The following is a 24,079-nucleotide window of genomic DNA, read 5'->3' on the forward strand; positions in this document are numbered from 1 at the left end:
CTTTGGCTGACAACCAAAAAATCTCAGTGGCACAAAATGAAAAGCATTTATTTTTTGTTTCCATGTCTATTAGTTGGCTCAGGTAACTCAGATTACAAGTCTGCAGATCAGCTGGGGCAGCTCTCTAAAGTGAGCTGGTTGCCTGGGCTGCTCCACTCTGTTACTCTCATTCTGGGGTTCCATGAGAGAGGCAGAAGCTAATTAGGATACATTCTCATGATAATGGCAAAAGTGCAAGAAGACAAGCCCAACCACTTAAGCAATTTGAAAGCTTTTCTTAAATTGTGTTTGTTGCAGAAAGCAAGTGACATGGCCAATCCCAAAGCCAGAGAGTAGAAAAGTACACTCCACCCATTATGAGGGTAAATAATACTACAGAGAAATGAATAATTGGGACTGACATTTCAAAATACCACAGTATCCCTGCTATTAACAGTACCTAGTATTCTCCAGTCTGGAGTCCCTGTTTCAAAATATTCTAAAGAATAACTCTACAGGCTCCCTTTGAGCAGGAAAGGAGCAGTTAACCACATCTTTCATGTTTTTGACATCTATTTACAAGTATTTGGCACAATCAAATTATGAGCTTTTCTGTGACACTATAGTGCAAACTGGCTTGTTTCTGGGGTATTCACATTGTTGGTTTAGGACTCTGCTTTCTTAGGTCTGCTGCATCAGACCATCTGATTAACCTTCCAAACTTCGTACTTTTCTTTTTTCCAATTATCTTTGTCCTTATGAGTGTATTACTTTAAAGAAAAAGCCGTTTTCTGCCATTGTAAGGTTGTAGAGTAAGGCATGTATTTGATCTGCCATCATTAACCAAAGGCTATATTTATATGTATAATAAATGTAAATAACTCTTAATTTGTGAAGAAAATTCAAGCAGGGACTTGGCCTAGCTAACACTTAAGTTATTTGCTGAAAAGTAAGATAAATACAGGAAAAAAAAAGATAACACATGGTTCAAGGGAATAAGTACACATTCATTAGGTGCAAAATTGATTAATAATTGGATGTGCGTTACATATAAATGCTAAATGACATTTCTTCATTCTTCCTTGATCTGAGGGCTTTTGCTCTATTAGTCCTATGTGACTAGGAATGAAACACAACAGGTAATGGTCAAGGAAGTGAGGTGTTGATGAGGAAGAGGAGTATGCCTTCTCAAAAGGGACGTTTATTCATTGGAGGATTTGTGGACAAAGGAGTAATTTCTATAGTAGAGCAATTTAAGGTTGGAATTACTTTCTCACCTAAATAATCTGATTTTCTGAACAGTTCAGGTGATGGAAAGCTCTCTTCAAAACTCTTGTATTCTGCATAAGAGTCTGTTACTGAATAGCTCAGAGGAGAACTGGCCATACCATGGTGCAAACTTAATCCTGTAGAATAAAGGAACAAACAAAATGGATAAATGTTTTGATACAAAACAGATGTGAAATCCTAAAAATTGAAATGTATGGAAATGTACATGCTTAGTTACATATTATTACTAGAACATAAAACTGCTTCTACATACAACTAAAAAGGCATAATATTTTAAACTATTTTAATTTGATCTTGGACAATCATTCTATTTTTGATGGTGATAAATTTGTTATAATCCTCTTTTGTTGTTTTTCAAAGTTTTACAACTTACTCCTTTTCTCTACTTTGGGGTCAGTTGTGATTTTTGGCTCAAAAATTTAAGTTTTTTTGTTTTTTTGTTTTTTTTTGAGACCGAGTCTCGCTCTATAGCCTAGGCTGGAGTGCAGTAGCGCGATCTCGGCTCACTGAAGCCTCTGCCTCCCGGGTCCTGGTTCAAGCAATTCTCTTGCCTCAGCCTCCCGAGTAGCTGGGATTACAGGAATGTGCCACCATTCTGGCTAATTTTTTTTTCTTTTTTTTCGTATTTTTAGTAGAGACGGGGTTTCACCATGTTGGCCAGGCTGGTCTTCAACTCCTGACTTCATGATCCGCCTGCCTCAGCCTCCCAAAGTGCTAGGATAACAGGCATGAGCCACCGTGCCCAGGCAAAATTTAAGTTTTATATATAAGTAACCCACTAATTGTAAGCTAACTAGCCGAAGAAAGGGTGATTCTAGTTATTTCATCTAAAAAACAATGAGCCTACACATACACAAATAGATTAAAATAATTTAATAAGAGAGCATGGAAATAGACTCACACATAAATAAGCAACTGATTTTTGACCAATATATAAAGGCAATTTAGTGGACAAAGGATAGATAGTCTTTTAAACAAAATGTGCTGGAACAACTAGGTACCCGTATGAAAAAAACAAAATAATAAAACTTGCACTCATACCTTCCATCATGGAAAGAAATTAACTCTAAATGCATCATAGATCTAAATGTAACTCCTAAAACTCTAAAACTTCTTTAAAAAAAAAAAAAAGGGAGAGGCCGGGTGCAGTGGCTCAAGCCTGTAATCCCAGCACTTTGGGAGGCTGAGGCGGGTGGATCATGAGGTCAGGAGATCGAGACCATCCTGGCTAACATGGTGAAACCCCATCTCTACTAAAAATACAAAAAGAAATTAGTCGGGTGTGGTGGCGGGTGCCTGTAGTCCCAGCTACTCAGGAGGCTGAGGCAGGAGAATGGCATGAACCCGTGAGGCGGAGCTTGCAGTGAGCCAGATTGCGCCATTGCACTCCAGCCTTGGTGACAGAGCGAGACTCCATCTCAAAAAAAAAAAAAAGGAGAAAATTGTAACACCGAGTTATGTGAAGAATTTTTTTATTTAACACTAAAAAAGATTCATAAAACAACAGCACTGATAATTTGGACTTTAGCAAAATTTAAAACTTCCCTTCAAAAGAGACTATTAAAAGACAAGCTATAGGCTGGGTGCAGTGGCTTACGCCTGTAATCTCAGCACTTTGGGAGACCGAGGCAGGCAGATCACGAGGTCAAGAGATAGAGACCATCCTGGCCAACATGGTGAAACCCCATCTCTACTAAAAATATAAAAATTAGCTGGGCGTGGTATCATGTGCCTGTAGTCTCAGCTACTTGGGAGCCTGAGGCAGGGGAACCGTTTGAACCCAGGAGGTGGAGGTTGCAGTGAACCAAGATTAAAATTGGCCACTGAACTCCAGCCTGGTGACAGAGTGAGACTCAGTCTCAAAAAAAAAAAAAAAAAAAAAGACAAGCTACAGATAGGGAGAAAACATTTGCAAATGGACTGAAATCCAGAATGTAAAGAACTGGCTTGGCACAGTGGCTCATGCCTGTAAAGACAGCACTTTGGTATGCCAAGGTGAGAAGATCATATAAGCCCAGGAGTTTTGAGACCAGCCTGAACAACATAGTGGAACCCTGTCTCTACAAAAAAAACAACACGAAAAACCAGAATATAAAGAACCGTGAAAACTCAATAATAAGAAAACAAATCCTCAATAAGAAAATGGACTATATATTTGAACAGAGAATCTTCCCAGACTCAGAGGTCTTAAAGTCATTCCTATGGGAGTGGACTAGAATGAAGAACTGTCCAATAAATGATGGTGACAGAACATAGTACTAAAAGTTGAGAAGAACCAGAGATTTGGTAAGAAAAGGGAAAATGTGCTCTGCTATATTTAGTCTGCATTTATTAAACATTTCCAATATGACAAGATAGAGATCAACACTGATAGAAACTAGTTGCGGGGGTCAGGGGTGGTGAGTAAGAGATCACAGGGAAGCATTGTTCTGAAAACCTATTATTGCCTGCCCTGGAACTAACTTACACCTATCTCTGCTCATCCATTACCTACCTGAGACAACTACCTCTTTGTCCTTCCTCCCAAGACCTCACCGCAACTTTTTCTCCTATGCCAACTCCCTTGTTAAAAATGAGAACTGTTTTCTACCTGGACATCTTCTCCAGCCGCCACTGCAACACTTAAATTGACTGACTCAATCTACCATCCTTCTCCATATCCTCAACTGTCAGAGTAGTAGGCTGTCTCTCTGAGCATCCTTTGCTTTCCCTTCTCCAACTGCCCTAGAGTGTCCTGTCCCTGTCCTAGCTAACTTTTATCCTTCTCACACTGTCTTCATCCTGCCCATCCACATGTTATATCTATCCTGCCTTCCATTCCTCAAAATTTAATGAATACCCCTCATAGCTGAGCTATCCTTAACACTAAGCCCCAGAACTCAAGCTGGGCTCAGAAATAAGGAAAGCCCACCATCTGGGTAGTTGAGTAGAAAAAAAAATAAATGTTAATATTGTATCAGTGGGAGGCTGTCCCTGGTGTCACAAGTTAGAAATGTAAATGCAATTAAAAAATACATTTTTATCAAATTGTTCATTGTTAAACTGACAAATAGTTCTACAAAGCTTATAGCAAAAACTGCAATCTCTTGTCTCATATCTCCCCATCATAATTTTCTACCCTCTAGAGACAATTCCTTTCAACTCTATTAATGGTTTCTTTTGATAGGCACCTCCTTTACATTTCTAAATTAAATGCATTCAATGTTTCTATTATTATGACTATTCAAATATACTCGTAGCCAAGCCCTATACTGTGAGCCATATTCATCACCTTTTTGCTACAATTTCTTTTCCTTTGTTATCTAATTTTAAAATTTGTTTTCTAAGTACTTTATTAAGTATTAATACTAAGTACCATTTTGTTCCAACTTTTTTTTTTATTTCTTTTTGAGACGGAGTCTCACTCTGTCACTCAGGAGTGCAGAGTGGCAGGATCTTGGGTCACCGCAACCTCTGCCTCCCAAGCGCAACTGATCCTCCCACCTCAGCCTCCTGAGTAGCTGGGATTACTATTGCTAAACTGCTAAGCCTGGCTAATTTTTTTGTACTTTTAGTAGAGATGGGATTTTGCCATGTTGGCCAGGCTAGTCTCAAACTCCTGAACTCAAGTAATCCACCCACCTTGGCCTCCCAAAGTACTGGGATTACAGGTGTAAACCACGGCGACCGGCCTTGTTCCAACTTTTTCCAAGAGTTTAAATTTCAATACTTTAAAAATACTTTAAAATACTTTTAATAAAAAACCAGGTTATCTATTTTTTATTTTCCTCCCTCTCTCCCTCTTCTTCTTTCTTCTTTTTTAAAAAAGTATAGCTATTGGAGATCTCAATCCATTTGCTCAAATTTGGACTGTTTGTCCTCTATACATCCTACACAGTTGTCTTCTTAGGATTTCCCTTTACCATTATCCTAAGAAATTCACATATTTCCTGTATTAGATAAGAGCCTTTGATTCCTAGATCCCATGATTTCTTCTTTATTGATTTATTTCCTGGTTTTCTTGGAACATCTGCTTCATTTCCGAGAAAAAGTACAAAGAAGATGTGTCTAAAAATTCCTTTATCCTAACACTTGAGTGACAGTTTGGCTGGGTAAGAATTCTAGGTTAGTATATTTAAGAGACTGATTCAATTTTTTGATGTGTGACAGCTTTTAAACCTCACTGTTCCCTCTTCCCCTTTCCACCTCACATCTGGGTGACAAGAGAGCCTTAGTGGTCCATCTTTTGGCAATGGTAGCAAGTTCAAACCATGCACAGGAAACCTCAACCTGGTCCGATCCTCTAAACATCATGAAAACTCCAGGCCAGGTCTCCTTCCCCTTCATTCTCAAGTCATTTGCAGTCCTGCTTGGAGTCATCTTTCTCCCGAGAAAGGCTCATTATATGAGTAATATACCTTTCCGTATCTTCTTGGTGCGTAGATGGCATAATCAGTGTTGAAATCCAGGACACCTCTTGAATGGGAGTCCATCTTGACTCTGCAAAATCAGTGTTCTTCAGAATTCTGAATACATTTTTCTCCCCACCACATTCTACCTTCTGGAGTTGTTCTTCAGAAGTCCAATGCCATTGATATTCTTGATTGTTTATTGCAATTGATTATTTTTTCTCTGGAAAACTAATAAATTTCTCTATTTATCTTGAGGATTTAAAAATTACATAATGTTGTAACTTGGTATGGTTTTTTTTCATTTATTGGGGTGAGCACAGTTTGCACCGTCCAAATTTGGCTCTCAGTATCTCTGTTCATATTCAGAATTTGAATGGCTCTTTCAGTAAATATACTCATGAACATTTTTAATTCTAGGAAAATTTCTAGCTTTGTGTGTTTAATAATTTTCCTTCTGTTTATAATGTCTGAACTACTGTTTTTTAGATGTTAGAATCATTGGACTCATCTTCTAATTATTTTTCTTGTTAAAATAACAACTTTATTGAGATATAATCACATGCCATAAAACTCACCCTTTTTTTTTTTTTTTGAGACGGAGTCTCGCTCTCTCGCCTAGGCTAGAGTGCAATAGTGCAATCTTGGCTCACTACAGCCTCCGCCTCCCAGGTTCAAGCAATTCTCCTGCCTCAAAAATTCCGAGTAGCTGGGATTAGAGGTGCACACCACCAAGCCCGGCTAATTTTTTGTATTTTAGTAGAGACAGGGTTTCACCGTGTTGCCCAGGCTGGTCTCAATCTCCTAGGCTTAGGCAATCCACCCACCTCGGCCTCCCAAAGTGCTAGGATTACAGGCACAAGCCACCGTGCCTGGCAAAAACTTACCCTTTTAAAGTGTACAATCAGTGGGTTTTTTTGTATATTTATGGAGTTGTGTCCCGACTATTTCTATCCTTTATCTTCTCTTTCATGTTTGTTCAACTTTTTGGAATATTTCCTTAAATTTATCATCCAATTCTACAGAATGTTTTCTGATTTCATATTTTTATTTTTTAATGAATTTTTTGTTCTGAATGCTTTTTATAGGAGACTGCACTTGTTTCATGGACACAACATTCTTTCAACATCCTGAGGATATTAATGAAACTGTGGCTTTTTAAAAGATTTCTTTTTCTTGTATTGTTACCCTTCAAGTTTCTTTTATTTAGTATCTATTATTTTAAATGTTTACTTAAAATGTCTGGTAATTCTTGAATGTTCAAGAATGAGGTACCAAAATGGCATCATAACTGGGGCATAGGAAGAAGTGGATTTTACTGAAGAGTATTTAGACGGGGACCAGGCCATACTACCAGGATGCAGATTCCACAGTCTTTTCCTGGGCACAGAAGTTTCCAAAAGAGGAATCCTTTAATCTTCTAGTTGGAGTGTATTTGCCTGAATGCATAATGGGTCTGGGGATTTCACATCAAAATATACAGACTTTCACTTAATTCCCTTTCCTCCCCGGCCACTGCTAGTTTTCAGTACAGTATCCTTGAATCCAGACCCTCTGCTTCAATGTCTTAGACTAGCAGGGTGGGAAGAAGCATAGTTTCCTGGCCACAGTGTGTTAAGGAAAGGATCAAAGCATCTAACTGTTACTTTTGAAGATTCCAAAACATCTTATTTTAAATATTTCCTCCAAGAATATGTAATGCCTCTAATTCCTGAACCTTTAGCCTGAATCACTTTGTTTCTTGGTTTGTCTCTACTCTAGACACCTAGTTTTCAGCTTTTTTTTTTTTTTTTTTTTAAGATCTGTTAGGTCAATTATAATTCATTAATCTACCTTCCAGATTCCAAACTTTCATTAATTATCTCTTGCCAGCTGAGGTCTCTTCTTTGAACCTATGGCTTTACAACATTTTTATGCCTTTATTGATATTTTAGTAGGGTTTCAGAAAAGAGAAATGTGTATTCAATCTTCAACATTAAATATAAAATCCTTAATTAATTTTTCAACGTGTTATAAAGTTACTAGATTCCAAGGTAGAATTAAAACAATAAATCATATATTAACTAGAATTCTGTGGGCTGCTCAAAACTTAGCCCATCACAGTGTTTTATTGTGGGAAAAAGTATTTCAAGTTTCAAATATCAGCAAATGAACTTTTAGAATACAAGTAGTTTGTAAGTTAGAGACAATTTATTTTCTATTTCCTTATACCTTTCACATGTCAACTTGATAAACCTAGTAATCAAGGACATTTCTCATATATTTAAACTATGATTTTAGAAAATGCTGATTATGGTTAAATAGTATTTTCTCTAAATAGAGTACAAGACCCATCCAACAAGCATTTGAGACATTCAACAATTATTTGAATCTGTATTATCTTTGAAACTGTATTCCAAGCATGGGATAGGAAGATAAAAGATAGTGCTAATTTTCAGTGGCTTTAGAGTCATTTTCCTCTTTTTCAAGAGTTAAAGACAGACAAAAACAATTACACTGTGGTTTTGAGTCTTTTGGCAGAAGTATACAGAGTGCCACAGAACTACCAGGATAGAACAAGTCACCTAGAAAAAGAGAAGTCAGAAGAGGCTTCCCAGGAGAAATGGCTCCTGAATTTATTTTTGAAAAAGTTAATAAGGCAAAGAAGGGAGAGGAAGGAGAGAAAAGCATTTCCTGAGCACCTCCTATGTCCTTTTGCACTGCATTCTAGGAAATATTCCTCTAGTCTTATTTTCTAGCTCACTAATTTTAGTTGAATTAATTCCAATATTAGACTCCTTGGTTAAGTTTTTAATTTGATAATATTTTTAGTTCCCAGGGACTATAATTTTTTTCAAAGCAGCCTGCTATATTATGGATTCAGTGGCCTCTTGTATCTAGAGATACTTAGTTTTGTGCCATTTCCTCAAATGTTAGTTCTATTTATTGCATTTGTTGCCTCTTTTCCTTGGAACTGGTTTTCTTCAAAAGTCTGGATATTCCTGGTTGCCTTATTCATGTCTCTGAGAATCTGTTTATATGGCAGTAAGTAAAAATTCTGAAACAGTGGCTTGCTTCTGGAGATTTCAGAAGAGTGATAAGACATTCTGGGAACTTGTGTTCTAGGTGGGGATGTCCTGTATTTTTTACATACTGTAGGTTACATGGGGGCACTGCCCTGTCTGGCCAGTGTCCACACTGGAAGTCTGCTGTATCAGAAGTCTCACGGTTCAGAGAGCCATACTAACTTTATTATGCAGTTAACAAACATAAGAATTGACTACCTCTTTTACTTTTTTCTTCCTCTGCTATCCTTGTGGCAATATGCAGTTACTTCAGACTCTCTTCTGTTTATCAACTCAGCCCCAACATTTGACCCTTAAAAGCCAGCCCCCCTGATAGTTCACTTTGCTTGGGAGTAATTCTCAGGGTTTTCTCCTGGCAGCAGGCACTGGTAGCTGCCACAGTTTCCAATATAAGAAGGGGATAATGAAAAAGGGACCAGATATTTCAAATGTAGTTCTTAATCCATCACCTTGACAATTCCTTCAAGATCTCTTTTTTTTTTTTTTTGAGACGAAGTCTCGCTCGTGTCCCCCAGGCTGGAGTGCAATGGCACAATCTTGGCTCACTGTAACCTCCGCCTCCCAGGTTCAAGTGATTATCTTGTCTCAGCCTCCCAAGTAGCTGGGATTACAGGAGCCTGCCACCATGCCCAGCTAATTTTTGTATTATTAGTAGAGATGGAGTTTCACCATTTTGGCCAGGCTGGTGTAGAACTCCTGACCTCAAGTCATCCACCTGCCTCAGCCTCTCAAAGTGCTGGGATTACAGGCGTGAGCCACGGCGCCTGGCCAAGATCTCTTTCATTACAGTCTTTTGCATTTACTGATCAAGGGTTTAGAGTATTTCTAGGATACTTTTACCTCTGCAGTGTTTTGTTTTGTTTTGTTTTGTTTTTTTGCTCTTGATATGTTCATCAATTTTGTCTCATTTGCTTTTAAGAATTCCTCTATATTTCCAATGTGCTGGTGGCATCCTTGTTTTCAAAATAACTTTGATTATACCGATATGTAGATGGCTCACCAATTTCTATCTCCAGCCCTCCATATCCAACTACCTGGTGGATATTGCTACTTAGCCATCTTAAATGCACTCATAACTTAATATACTAAAAACTGAATTTTTAGTCTTTTCCTCAAACCAGTTTTTCTTTCAGTGAATGACACTACATTGTATCCAGTTATACAAGCCAGAAATAGTAGTCATCTTTGACACCTCCATCTCCTTCACTCTTCATTTGCCAAATCCTGTCTCATTACCTCAAATAGCCATCACATCAGCACCCTTCTTTCCATCTCCAATGTCACCACCCTAGAAGGCACCATTATTTCTCCACTAAACTACTTGAACAGCCTATTAACTACACTCCTGATTCTTTCCAGTCCTTCTTCCACACTGCAGCTAAAATGATCATATCATTCTCTATTAAAATGACTTCAATGACTTTCTGCTGCTCCAAATATAAACATTAATATTTCTGATATGGAAGACAAAGCTATGCAGGGCCTCAAACTGGTTGTCTAATCCTGTCTTATACTCACATTTCCTCCTACTCTCTGTACTGCAGTCATACCAACCTTCTTCAGTTACTCAACGCATAATGCTTAGTCCCATGTTAGAGCTTCCCTCTGCCTGAATTTCTCTCTACTCATCTCTGCATAGTTAATTTCTACTCTCCTTCAGATCTCAATTCAATTACCATTTCCTCATGGAAGTCTTCCCTAATTTCTCTAAATAAACTCAAATTAATCACATTCAAGTCAATCCCTTTTATAGTACTTATCACAAGTAATTTCACATTTACTGGCATGTGCTTAAAGGCTTTAAGGATGAGATCTATAGCACAGTCAGAAGGATTCACTTTGGAGTAGGAAAAAGACACCTCTTCCACTGAGATGGGAAGATGAAGACAGATACAGATGGATGCTTATGTTTGGAGGAAAGACAGAAAGCTGAGGGAGTTCACATCTGACAGTCTTACCTGATACTAGTTCACTATTTGATGAACTACTATCAACCTGGAGGTCGTCAGTAACTGATTCCTAAGTGAAATAAGAATTAAAGCTATAGCAAAATTATGAGATTGACCATTTCTATATTATAATCTTGTACATTGATTTATTTTAGAAAAATGAAAACATCAACTTTGTATTTGTTTCATATATATAATACATTCATTCAGTTTATTGTTCAGATGTAATCTGGTATTTAATATTAAACCTAAAAATAAATATTAAACTATAATACTATGAACATATCTTGTAATCAACAATATGCTAGTCAACTAACTACTGTGGGATGACAGCAAATAGAAGATAGAGGTGAATGTTTTTCTGGTTCCCTAGTGGGGAGGGGCTTTTTTTCCATCTATAGAGGCAAATATATAAATCAAAAGAAAAGACTAGTAAGTCTAAAATACTAGAAATAAAATTAAAGGCAAGTAAACAAATATGGAAACACTGGTTATATATGTGTGTAGAAAAGCATAACTATCTTTAATATTTAATAGACATTTAACAAAAAAGTACAAATGGCCAATAATTTGAGAAAAAAAAGTATCAACTTCCCCAGCATTCAAGAAATGAAAAGTAAAAACCATGTTACTTTTCATCTATCTATCTATCTATTTCACATATACACACACACATATATACAAAAGTCTCCGGTAAGATGGTGCTGATTTATCAACATAAATAAAAAACTTGAAGCATGATCCAACCTGTGATCCACTACAAAGTATTTATCTTAGGGTAACAATGTGAGGTACACAAAAAACTTCTGTAACAGAATGTCTGGAGATCAATAACAGCAAAACCCAGGAAACAATCTCAATTTCCCAACCACAGGGAAACAGTAATACAAATTACAGTATATCTATCTACAAGACAAAACACTATGAAGACACTAAAAGTCATATTTTTGAAGACTAATATATGGGGATATACAATAAGACAACTTGTAATTTTTTTTCAAGCACAGGAAAAAAAGGAACAGAAACATATAACAATTTGAAGAAACTTCCAAAACACTATTTTTTCATAGTATAAATACTCTACAAGGACTACTTTACACTGTTAAAACATGGGCTAAAAGCCTTTTTAAAAAATGTCTTGTGTTGAAACTGCCTTCCCCCAAAAACATGTCATAAAGAAATATTAAGTTAAAAAAAAATAGAACTTGGCCAGGTGCGATGGCTCATGCCTGTAATCCCAGCACTCTGGGAGGCCTAGGTGGGTGGATCACTTGAGGTCAGGAGTTTGAGACCAGCCTGGCCAACCTGGAGAAACCTCCTCCATACAAAAATTAGCTGGGTGGTGGTACGCACCTGTAATCACAGCTACTCAGGAGGTTGGAGCAGGATAATCGCTTGAACCCGAGAGGCGGAGGCTGCAGTCAGTGAGCCAAGACTGTGCCACCGCACTCCAGGCTGGGTGACAGAGCAAGACTCTGTCTCCAAAAAAAAAAAAAAAAAAGGAACTTGACTATGAAGTTTAATGTTAAAGTCAGATGAGTTACAAGCAAGTTTTAAAATCTGAGTTTCCCTAAATTAGTGCTGTACAGCTTTAAAATATACTACAGAATTCATATTAAATACAGCACATCAAGAAGTTATAAACTATTCTAATGAATAAACATTAGAATGCTCTGTAACATATTAAACCCTTAGTAATGAATGTTTCCAGTTGTTAACGGAAAATCAAATGGAAAACATGATAAAAGGAGTTATTAAGTAACATTTTGTATTTGTCATACAGAAAATTCACCAATTATGGACGTTTCTCCAAAAACGTGTCAAGGGAAAGAGAAAAACAAAAATGCATGACTATGAATCTACCCAAGTCAGAAATTCAAGGCCCTGTCTAAATACACATCAGTGTTTATAAAAATACTGGCAAGCTAACTAACATCTACTGAACAAAGTCCATTTTATTATTTCATCCGGAGATAACATCAGGTACTGATAGTCTCTACACTAAGTGTATCCAAGGAATAAAAGAGAAACATACATACACTCAACGGTGCAATCTTCTCATCCTGGGTGTCTTCACTAGACCTATTTTCTTGCAGACTTTTCTCTCCTGTAACTCTTAGGTGAGGGCTAACAAACAACACAATTAGTTTGCACCGTCTGGATTTGGCTCTCCACATCTCTGTTCAGACTGTTTAGAATCTGAAAGGCTCTTCAGGGACATCTTTAGGAAGAAGTAAGGACCAGAGTGGTGACTTGCACCAAAACCCAAATGCAGTGAACAATCTTACAGCTTAGCGACCAATTTATTCACTTCCTTTTACATAAATTGGCAAGCCTTCCCCTTTTTAAAAATAAATCTTCCTGAAGTCAAATTTTGGGGTCCATGTTCTTAGAAGAGCAAAACCAGAGTACTGTATTTGTTTTGTTCCTTGACTGTTAGAATAAAAGGCTACTAGCAGAAAATCCGGCTGGAAGGTTTCTGAGGCAGCTAGCAAGGGTGGGGCTGTTATTCCAGCCTACATACCTGGGCAGCCCAGAGCCGCTACTTCCCTGCCTGCTCCACTCCGCTTTCTCTGCAATCTTCCACAAGCCGTGCACCTTGCCTTTTCTCGTCGAACCTGAGAGAGGGCGGCACGTTTCAGGGCAAGAAACCCGGGGCCCGAGGCCTAGCACCGCCGCCCGTCCCCGGTACCATCCCGCAGGGCAGCTTGGCTGAGCTTACGGTGGGCGAGCCTTGAGCCTGTACCTGGTGGGGCCTCCGCGTTCGCGGGAGAGCCTAGGTCTGGCGTCGGGGTGAGATTGAGCCTCTGACCCGCCCGCTTTTTGCGGGTATAGACCCGTAGCGGCCACATTGCTATCCCACCCTACCCCCAGGCCTTGGGTGCCTCTGGACCCTCGATGGCCTGCCTTCCTGAGGATTAGGGCTAAGTCGCAGGGAGTCAGCGTCCAGGCGAGGCCCGCAGAGCAGCCCCACAGCAATTAACCCAGCGAAAGCAAAAGCCCCAGAACTGGAGCCGCTGGGCCTCGCTCCCGCCTTTTTATCTCCGTGAGGCCGCGCAGAGGCTTCTGGGAAAACGGAGGAACGCGGCAGCCGTCCAGCCCTCCTGTAGGGGCGCCGTGGTTACTGGGCCGCTGGCGCAGGCTCCCTGAACTCCAGCGAAAAGGGAATTTTTTGAAAAAAACTTCCTCGTCCTGAAAAAGGTTTAATTCAGCCCCTCCTCCTCGGTCTGAGCACTTAGGTTTCCCCTGTGGCTGCATGCCTAATTCAATTGGGCATGAAGGAGTAAAGGCCTTCCCTCCTTTGGGTGAGCCCAACACTTCCTCTGAGCGAGCTCTCCCTATCACCACTGCATAAGGCCTTAGTAATGGAGTTTTAGACCACCAGCACAGGCAGTCTTGTGAGGGGTCGGCCTCAGTGCAGGAAGGTCACAAAGAGGACTGAATGCACCTTAAAGTGACGAGGAGCTTCTCCCCGAGGTATCAAGTTCAGTCCCCTGGGCCTCCAACTTACTGGGAGGCTATGGTAATTAAGAGTCTAACCGAGCCTCTGAAGATCCCGGGCTCTAGGAGGCTGCTTCTGGACGACAGAGTCCCTTAGCCTGTGTCCAGGAGCCATCTCTAGACATTTGGGTATCCCTATGGTTAAGGTAGAAGATTCCATAGGGACTCTCCTCCTTGTGCCCTGGGCCTCAACTTGTTGCTGCACCAGACCAGTCAGTTTCTTCTTCTTCTTCTTCTTCTTTTTTTTTTTTTTTTTTTTTTTTTTTTTTTTTGGAGACAGGGTCTGGCTTGGCACTCAGGCTGGAGGGAATGGTACAATCATAGCTCACTGCAGCCTCAAACTCTGGGCTCAAGTGATCCTCCCACCTCAGTCTCCCGAGTAGCTAAGACTACAGGCACATGCCACCACGCCCAGCTAATTTTTAAATTTTTTTTTGTAGAGATGGGGTCTTGCTATGTTATCCCAGCTGGTCTTGAACTCTTGGCCTCACGGGATCTTCCTGCCTTGGCCTCCCAAAGTGTTGGGATTACAGATGTGAGCCACCTTGCCCAGCCTTGGTTCAACTTTTATGTAACAAAATTGCGAGTTGTTTTTCAGTTGCCATGAATCCTCAGGTCATGTAACCTGAGCATGCCTAGATGAACTAAGCATGCACCCACAGGGGAAACCAAGTGCTCAGATCAAGGAGGAGGGACTGAATTAAGAAGCAGATACGCCATGGCAGGATCCAACCAGGTTGAGCTCTGGCTTCATCGCATAGCAGGATCGAGTCAGATCATGCCTCCCAGCGTCACCTCATTACAAGATCCAATCAGATCACGTCTCATTACCCTATGCTTATAAAAACCAACCCAAACCCCAGCTTAGGAAGACAGATTTGAGGATTTCCTCCTGTCTCCTTGCCAACCCATTTGCAATAAAGCTTTTCTTTTCCCAAAAGTCAGTGCCATGGCATTAGCCTCTACATTCATCAGGCCATGAGCCCACTGATTGCTCGGTAACAAACTCTTCTGCTCTGACAATTAGAGACATGTTGGAATTACCTCCCTTTCTCTCCATACCCTAGGTTGAACCATCTGGCGACATCAGATGAGCATACTATGCATGTAACAATAAGCATCTTTTTATTCTAAAAAGTGGAAATATTTCATAACATTTAACATGCAGTTTGAAGAGAGAAAACTGTGAAAAGCTCAAAGATTTTTCTGTAACACCTCAATATTGTATGTGCAAATATAAGCACATATATATCCACAGTATTTTTGTAATATAATCACTCCGAATATTTTATTTAAAATCTGCTCATAGAAACATTTGTGATAATCAATTTACTAGATAATTAATCATCAAAATCTAGCTTTCTAAAGAACAGACGGTAGGCATTCTTGCCTGGTTTTACCTAGTGTTTTCAGTCACTGAATCAATATTTACTGAACACCTTAATCTGTATTAAGCACTGTGGTAGGTCCTGGAGATACAGAAGTGAATCGGAAATGGTCCTTCAGTTAAGGATCTCACAGCCTTGCTGCAGTATAAAGTAATTATCATCTTTCAACATCCTTTCTTTAGTCATGTCCATAATATGCTGGGATGCAGTCTCTAGTTTACAAGCCAGGCCTTTATGCTCCCCCCTCTCTCTTTGGGGGCTGTTGTGAAAAAACTCAGAGTTCTTAAATGACATTCGGGAGGTCTAGAGTCTGGGGTGCCTTAGGCCCAGAAATGGAAGAAACATTGCAAAATGAAAATAGGTTAAACCAAAAGCTGGTCTGCCATTTGGTGGTCCTGTTCCCTAGAACTCTGTCTCACTATACTGAATTACATTCACTGATGTGTCATCAAGTAATTCCCATAGGTTTGTGGGAATTAATATATATGGTTTCAAAACCAGAAATAAACTTTGATATGATTTCTTTAGCCAAAAGGGTCCTTAGAGATGATCTAGATGCCCCCTCATTTTGCCACTGAGGGAACCAGAGTGTAGGGAAGCTATTTAAAACAGATGATTGGCATAGGGAACATGGTTTTCCTGGCTTCTGGCTGCTGCACCTGTCATACTCCTGTTCTTCCTAACACATGGCTAGGAGAAAAGTAGGGGGAGCAAAGACAGGAGCTTGAATTCCTTGGTAGCAAGGGGAAGTGAAGGAACTAGAGACAGACTTGGTCTCTTTGATACTTCACCTAGAGTCAACCTATAAAGGGGGAAAGAAACGTGTCTCCTACAAAAGGATGAGGTAGGGCAGACATAGCTCAAATTCAGTCATCTATCTCCCCCTACTCCACTTCCAAAGCTGCAAACACCAGTGCAAGCGTTCAGTCATGAGTGTTCAAACTTATTCCATTTCCCCATTGCACTGCTTCCATACCTAGACCCAGAACTCAGTAATCAGCATTTCAGTTCAACACATGGTGGATGTGACTAGGCTCAGAACAGTCATGGAGATATTAACTTCCACGGGAAAACAAATGTCAAAGAGATTTCTGAATAAATCTTTTGGAGAAACAGCCAGTTTGTGGGTTTGAGATTCCCCGGAGCCCAAAGGAAATCTTTTTGAATGATGTTTTCTTATGGAGTAACCCACTGAGCATCTTTGTGGTGCTATCCATGAACTATGGGAGTCCAACTGCAAACCAGTTTATGTTTGCTTGGATGACAAGAATGGAATAAATTACAGTGATAGAGGAAATGTACCTTCAGGTATTGCAGTCTTAATGCTATGCAACATATGAAAAAGGACCAAGGGGATTTTCCTTCAATACGCATTTCTTTAGCATCTGCTATCAGCCAGAGCTGCACTGGGCCTAAAACTTCAAGCAACTCAGTCTAAGTGGGGGTAGGGCAAAAGGATCATCAACCAATCAACCACGTGGAAAACTTCTCAAAGAAAAGGATGCTGGAATCTGAGTTTTAAAAGATGAGTGGTAGGAGTTAGGGGACTTAGAGGAAAGGGCATTCTAGGAGAAAGGGACTATATGTATAAAGGCATATAGGCACAAGAAAGTATGATGCTTTTAGGAAACTACAAAAAGTAATGAGTATGATTGGAGCCGAGGCTCCATGGAGGAGGGAGTAGAAGAGATGCTAGTCCTTGTGTGCTGAACCAGCGAGTTTGAAGTTTATCCTGGAAACTATGGGAAGTCACTGAAGGACTATTAAGCAGGAAAGTGGCATAACTAGATTTTCAGTTTAGAAAGATTGCCCTGGCTGAAATGTGGATGGCGAAATTTGAGGATGCTGGAGTGGAAACATGAAGGCTAGTTAATAAAGCACTGTAATATTCCAGAAAAGAGATAAGGGTGGCACAAACTACACTAATAGCTGTGACAATAGGGAGGAATGGATGATAGCAAACATATGGAGAAGGCAGAATCTGCATATCTTGGACACAGCAGAATTCATCATTTTAAGAAATCGTATCCATTATTCTGAATATGAGTAAAAGACATGGAAATGGTATTCTAAAGGCCACCATAATGGAAAATTTGAAGACAGTTATTTGTTATGTATTCATGAAAATGATTTAAATCCAGGCGATATCTGACAATAGCAAAAATTCCAACAGTGGCTTGGGCAAAGGAGCTCTTCTCTGGATGGACCATAAGTTCTTGGAGTTTGTGGAACGTTAACAGAGGACGTAGAATACGAATGTAAAGTATACTGATTGGTAATGTAGCTTGATACTATGTTTATCATAAGCACTAACTGTGATTGATAATTACCAAATATATTCACATGAGGGGATTATATTATATAAATATATAAAATAGCAATTATAAGCAACTTTGAGAAATGAAAAATCTTTTATTTTTTACAAAAATTTTCATAAATGCATTTTATATTTAATATACATGCTATTATAACAAAGCAACTGAAAATGTAATTACAGTTAAGGTACTTTTATGTATATTTAAAAAGTAATATTTTAATCCCCTCAATTTTTAAAAATTGAAAGTAGAATAAGCAATTCTTCAAAAAATATCCATTTTCCCCCATGCAACTGTTGCAGTGATTTAACAAGGTAAATTAGAATAATCAGTCAAATGAATGTTTAAAAGCCACCGTCACCTCATGAAACCCTTTCCATTTGGGACCAAGTTTAGAAATGCTCATATTTCAAATATTTATCTACTGCTTCTGTGTTACAACCAATAATGTGTTCTAACTGAAGAGCTTCTCATTTGGGGTATTGACCTTACCTGAATGCTAACCCACTTCTTATTGCAGTTAATTGTAAATTCACAGAAAGTGTTTTCTAGCATACTTGAGAGGAAATTCAGACTACTAGGATCCCTTTTTCTTTTCATGTAAATGCTTCCTTAAAATTAAAACCAGCAAGGAAATACAGACAATTTATAATTTACCAATTTTATATATGGTTATTCATTCTTTTTTTTCCTGAGATAGCACATTTGTAAGTAGTCTGTTTTCATGCAAAAATATATTTTCCCATTCTTTACATTCATTTTAAAGTATTTTATATTTTAAATAACTATATCACATTTGTGCTTCATACATTTGGAAAATAAAGGATATTTCATTTTCTTTACTGCAGCAAAAGGAAAGGTTATTGGTTCTTTAATAGGTAATACAATCAAATTAAGTGCTGATTTCAAATTGCTAAAACATTACCTGATTGTAAAAAATTCCAATGGAAAGTTCTATTTTTTTCTCATACTTGTAGTTTTAACTACATTTAGAATGAAAGCATGACTTGTGTAAATGAAGGAGACATAAAATGTTTAATCCTTGGATTTCTGAGTTTGTGAGTTCCTAATACATGGGGTTAGGCCTACATAATATACCTGACCAGAGTCTCCTCTCCCATTTGCAAGGAAAGTCTCAATATTATATAAAGACATCTTCCACAGCAAAGGGAAAAACAGATTTGGTATATATTTTATAATATACACAAAAGGATCTGTTTGCAAAATATGAGAATTACTAATACATTTGAATAACAGATAAAAAGGCCAAACATTTAAGAACGTATTTACACTTAAAGAACTGATTCTCTATTATACTTCTAGGCTTAAATAGGATTTGATGCCCAATATGAATGTGACTATCATAAGTACAACACCTTTTTCTATCTTTGTTAATGAGAAATACAAATTTTTTTCTCCTCCAGAATAAAGTTGGGAAATCTGAAGCAAGAAGGATTTTTCCATTGATACATAGGGTTTCATTTCTCATTTCTTACAAAATTAAGTGGCATTAAACAGAGAAATAGATAAATGTACATGCAATATATTTAGGGTACACTATTTACTTTTCTCAGCACATCTCAACTAACCCATTTATTGGCCCAAGTGTGATGATTTCCACATAGACCTGGAAATCTAGAAATATAAGGTCTTTTAAGTGGCAAAAGAAGAAATCTGTTTTTTGGTTTTTTGTTTTTTGGTTTTTTTTTTTTTGAGATGGAGTATTGTTCTGTGGCCCAGGCTGGAGTGCAGTGGCACAATCTCGACTTACTGCAAGCTCCGCCTCCCAGGTTCACACCATTCTCCTGCCTCAGCCTCCCGAGTAGCTGGGACTACAGGCACCCGCCACCACACCCGGCTAATTTTTGTATTTTTTTAGTAGAGACAGGGTTTCATCGTGTTAGCCAGGATGGTCTCGATCTCCTGACCTTGTGATCTGCCCGCCTTGGCCTCCCAAAGTGCTGGGATTACAGGTGTGAGCCACTGTGCCTGGCCAAAAAGAAGAAATCTTAAGTTGTCCATAATCAGTCATATCTATTATAAAGTATAAATAAAACAAAATAAGTTTTAAATTATTTGTTTATGTCACATTGTCCAAAATTCTTTTGGGCTTAAAGTCAACTATGAAATTTTAGTTGAGTAGGAGGACAATGAGAAACAGCTTCTTTTTTTGTTGTTATTGAAATGTAAGCAACTTGCCCTTAAAATAGTATGAATATCCAGTTCAGGTAACAATTTTCACTTTTAATTAGTCAAATATATATTAAATATAAAAATCTAATGCCATACAGATGTGACTTTGGACATTTTAAGTATTAGCTTATTCAGAAACGCCTTTAAAAATCAGTGTGTATAGAACTAGCTCATTTCTTAAATGTCAAATTTAGAAGTGCAACAGTGGGTCTTCAGAGAGAATATGCCCAAGAAAGACTGGATAAAAAGACTGGGTAAATACATCAAATGAAACTGATTCACTTTTGACAAGACTGAAATATAAGTATATAATCACTGATGCATATTTATTCAGTAGGCCCATGTGATTATGAGGTTTTTAACTAACAGCATTTATTTTTGCAAACTGCTTGGCATTGCTCCAAGGGAAAGGAGCTTCTAGACTACAAACACTGAGCATGTATATTTTAAATTAACACACGAATTGCATATGGATTGTTCATATGCTGTTAGAGTCCTGTCTCTACAGAAGAAAAACAGCTTCCTGGGATCCATTCGTTTTTCAGAGGCACAATCTATAGCTTGGCACTTAATTGCTGTCCATGGTATCTGGACTTTAGTTATATGAAATTGTTGACACCCCAATACAGGGTGGGTCTAAATACATAATGCAAGAAAGGAGGTTTTAGTGGGTAAACTTGGGCACTTCTAAAGATTTTGAGAATGGAATTATGCCATTAGGTAGTATTTCTTTGTCTATGGACTTAAAAAGTTTTCTTGGGGCATTTTAAAGAGGTTTATCAAGTTATATTGTCGAAAAACTATTTTCCCTGGAAATAATATCCTCTCCTTCCCACCTTCTGCCCTGATATTCTTACTGGAAAAAAGTGAAATTGTTCAGAATTACAACCATATAGGGTTTCCAGGCATAGCATGGGCACACTGGGAATGGAAAACTAGAAGACCCCAGCAAGGAATATAGGTACATTAATTGCTGCCTACCCTGAGAAATAACTCTGAGTTTCTTCTCCCAAGTCTTCCTCAAGGATCCATTCATTGTAGAGTCAACAGATGTCTTTTAGAATTCATTATGATAAGAAGTCCATGAACATATACATACTATCCTTGAATAGTTTTCCATTATATTTTTTCTAGATAGTTCCTGAATATTTTAATGAGCTTAATAAATGAGAAAACGTATTGAAAGGTCTTTGTAAGTTACTATATAAATATGACATGTGTTTTAATAATATCTGAATTTGGCTGTGAACAGTGGCTCATGCCTGTAATCCTAGCACTTAGGGAGGCCAAGGCGGGAGGATCCCTTGAGCTCAGGAGCTTGAGACCAGCCTGAACAAAATATCTAAAAAAAAGATTTTCTATTAGCCAGGTGTAGTCTCAGCTACTTGGGAGGTGAGACAGGAGGATCGCTTGAGCCCAGGAGATGGAGACTGCAATGAGCCATGATTGAGCCACTGCACTCCTTTGAGACAGAGCAGACCCTGTCTCCAAACAAAAAGAAAAAAAAAAAAGAATTTCTGAATTTGCATTTTTCATGAATGAAAGTAAAAATCAGATAGAAAACTTTCACATATGACAATATGGATTGTCATGTTTAAAGAATCTGAAGTTACATAGACTATGAGTTATCATGTTTTGTTTTAGCATGATTCTGTACACCTAGCTTTAATTTTTGAAGTCTGATTTAATTGTGATTTTGACAATCAGTTATTGAATGAGGTAGTCCGCACTGCCTAGATATTTACTGCATCTGGTTACTATTTCACAAATAATTAAGTACAATATATCACTTATGTTTTTCCTTTATGTTTAATAGGAGTTCTGTGAACATTGAGAATATATTACTTTTAGTGGTACACAGTTCTTGAGAAAATGTCTTGATTTTTACATTGCCATTTGTGATATTTTTAGCAGCCCGCTACAATATCATTTTAATAATAAAAATAAAGTGTACTCATTGATGATAGAGAAAATATTGTTAAAGACCTCTTGGGACAGGAAAAGGCTCAGTCATAAAATCAGATGCTTATTCATTTTCAGATGTGTCATTTTGACTCATTACTTTCAAGAATAACTATAATATTGCTACACAGTCCATTATACTGAGAAGAACTTTCCTTGAACTTCACATGGAGATTGAGTAAAGCTCTTCTATTTGTTTTTTGAAGTACTCTCTCAGCTCAGGTCTCTTAGCTTTTAGTGTTGGTGTCAGCAAGCCATTTTGAACTGAGAACATGTCAGAATGGATGTGAATGGCTTTAACCTAAAAACCAAATGCAGAATACATCTTTAACAGGAATAGAACACAATATTCATAGTATACATGGTAAAAAGCAAACAGGCATATGAGAATAGATATATTGACATACAGACCTTATGCTAAGTCAAAATTATGTTGAGAACACTTCAGCCCATTTTACGTATCTAAAAGCCAACTTTTTTCCTTCCTATTCATTCATTTAGCCAGTCAACAGAAATGAATTAGTTGCTTACTCTATGCCAGGCACTGAGGATACAAAGAGGAATCGTGAATGCCTCTGCCCTTAGGGAGTGCACATTCATGTCCAGTAGTGGAGACAAAGAAACACCAGGCAATTATCAGTATGGTATGCATGGGATAAAGGGCATCCATCTCAGGCATAGGAGGGGAGAGGGAGAGGCAGTCAGGGAAGACTTCCCAAATCAGATGGATGTTAAATAATGGGTTATAGTTAACCAGCAGAGGGGAAAAAGTGTGTGGAGAAGGGCATCATAGGCAGAGGCAACCCCGAAACAAAGCCATGGGAGTGAGAAATGGCAGAGTGTGAAAAAGGAACTCTAAGTGGTTTCTTGTTACATAAGAGGCAAAGAGTGTGAGGGATGAAGCTAAAGTGGTAGATGAGCCAGTTTATGGAGGAGCGCAAATTTTATTCCAAATACAATAGTAAGATACTGAAGATTTTTAGTTAGGGCAATGGTATGACTGAATACACATTTTGGAGAGATCTCTCCAAGAGAAATGGGAAGATTGTTTTTGAGGGGATTTCTACTTGGACATCCAATTTAAATAGCTGCAAATCTTGCCTAAAGATGGGCATCATCTTTATGGTATCATCTATGGCTAAAGATAGATATCACCTTAAATAGCTGGAAACCTTGGCTAGAGATATGTATCATCAAGAGTTTCAAAATCAGAAAAAGAAAAAAAAAGAGTTTCAAAATCAGATATGGTTATTGTAAAAAGGGTTTTGTCTGAAAACTCTCTCAGTGTGCTTGGTATTCAAAGAAGCACAGATTCAGTAAGGAATAGGGCTGCTGTTCTTTGTATCCTATAGAATATACTTTTTTCCTAATTTGTTGTTACCAAACATAAACCATCCTAGGAGACCCAATATTTATTGCAAACAGATCCCAAGGGAGACGTTTTTAAACCATAGTGCACTGAGAACTAGGTGATCTGCAGAGGCCACTGCCAGGGATGGTGTAGAAGTGGGGTTTAGACAGGTAAGGGTAGAAAGGAGATGGAGAAGGGTGGGAGGATGAGGTGAGGTGCTTAGGAGTAAGAGTGTGTGTGTAGAAGCTCTGGCTCAAGCCCTAAACCAACCTGAGTAGCACTGCTCTTATGTTTTGTGCATGCTCAATTTTTACATAAGATGTCATCTAAGTTCTACTTAAGTAAGTTTAGAAATCACCATTTGATGACAAAATTAATTTGTCTAAAGAAAACATTAACACAATCGAAATCAAATTTAATCTTAGTTACAGGGATTTAATGTAGTAGTAACTAACCTTTACTGTCAAAATGAAAAACTGAAAAATTGACAGTGCTAATATCCTTAACTTTTCAAAAAAAATTTCTCTTTCTGCAGAAGCACTATCACATAAAGACTTCTGGTAAGTGCAAACCATCTATCCAACTTCTTTTGTTATTAAAATTAATACTATGCTTTTAAAAAGGAGATACAAATGCCAAGATATAATTTATCAGTGTTGTAGCCTGGGTTTTGGCTTGTCTGCATTCCTAACAGCATG

At 38.2% G+C, this 24,079-nt stretch overlaps 2 protein-coding genes across 9 annotated transcripts in view; both read right to left on the bottom strand.

Annotated features, from left to right (window-relative positions):
- MEIKIN (meiotic kinetochore factor) overlaps positions 1-13,716 on the bottom strand; it is a 142,244-nt gene extending 128,528 nt beyond the window's left edge. For both annotated transcript variants that reach the window (XM_025388686.1, XM_025388687.1), the window contains exons 1-5: positions 13,418-13,716; positions 13,196-13,289; positions 12,711-12,798; positions 10,681-10,741; positions 1,257-1,385 (exon numbers count right to left, since the gene is read on the bottom strand). In XM_025388686.1, coding sequence (XP_025244471.1) covers positions 1,257-1,385; positions 10,681-10,741; positions 12,711-12,798; positions 13,196-13,289; positions 13,418-13,523 — 478 coding nt within the window. In that variant the 5' untranslated portion in view covers positions 13,524-13,716. The remainder of the gene's footprint in view (positions 1-1,256; positions 1,386-10,680; positions 10,742-12,710; positions 12,799-13,195; positions 13,290-13,417) is intronic.
- Positions 13,717-17,952: 4,236 nt separating this feature from the next.
- ACSL6 (acyl-CoA synthetase long chain family member 6) overlaps positions 17,953-24,079 on the bottom strand; it is a 62,527-nt gene continuing 56,400 nt past the window's right edge. For all 7 annotated transcript variants that reach the window (XM_025388681.1, XM_025388685.1, XM_025388682.1 and 4 more), the window contains one exon: positions 17,953-22,331. In XM_025388681.1, the coding sequence (XP_025244466.1) occupies positions 22,194-22,331 (138 nt within the window). In that variant the 3' untranslated portion in view covers positions 17,953-22,193. The remainder of the gene's footprint in view (positions 22,332-24,079) is intronic.

This window comes from Theropithecus gelada, chromosome 6 (genome assembly GCF_003255815.1).
Source record: "Theropithecus gelada isolate Dixy chromosome 6, Tgel_1.0, whole genome shotgun sequence".
NCBI classification, from domain to species: Eukaryota; Metazoa; Chordata; class Mammalia; order Primates; family Cercopithecidae; genus Theropithecus; species Theropithecus gelada.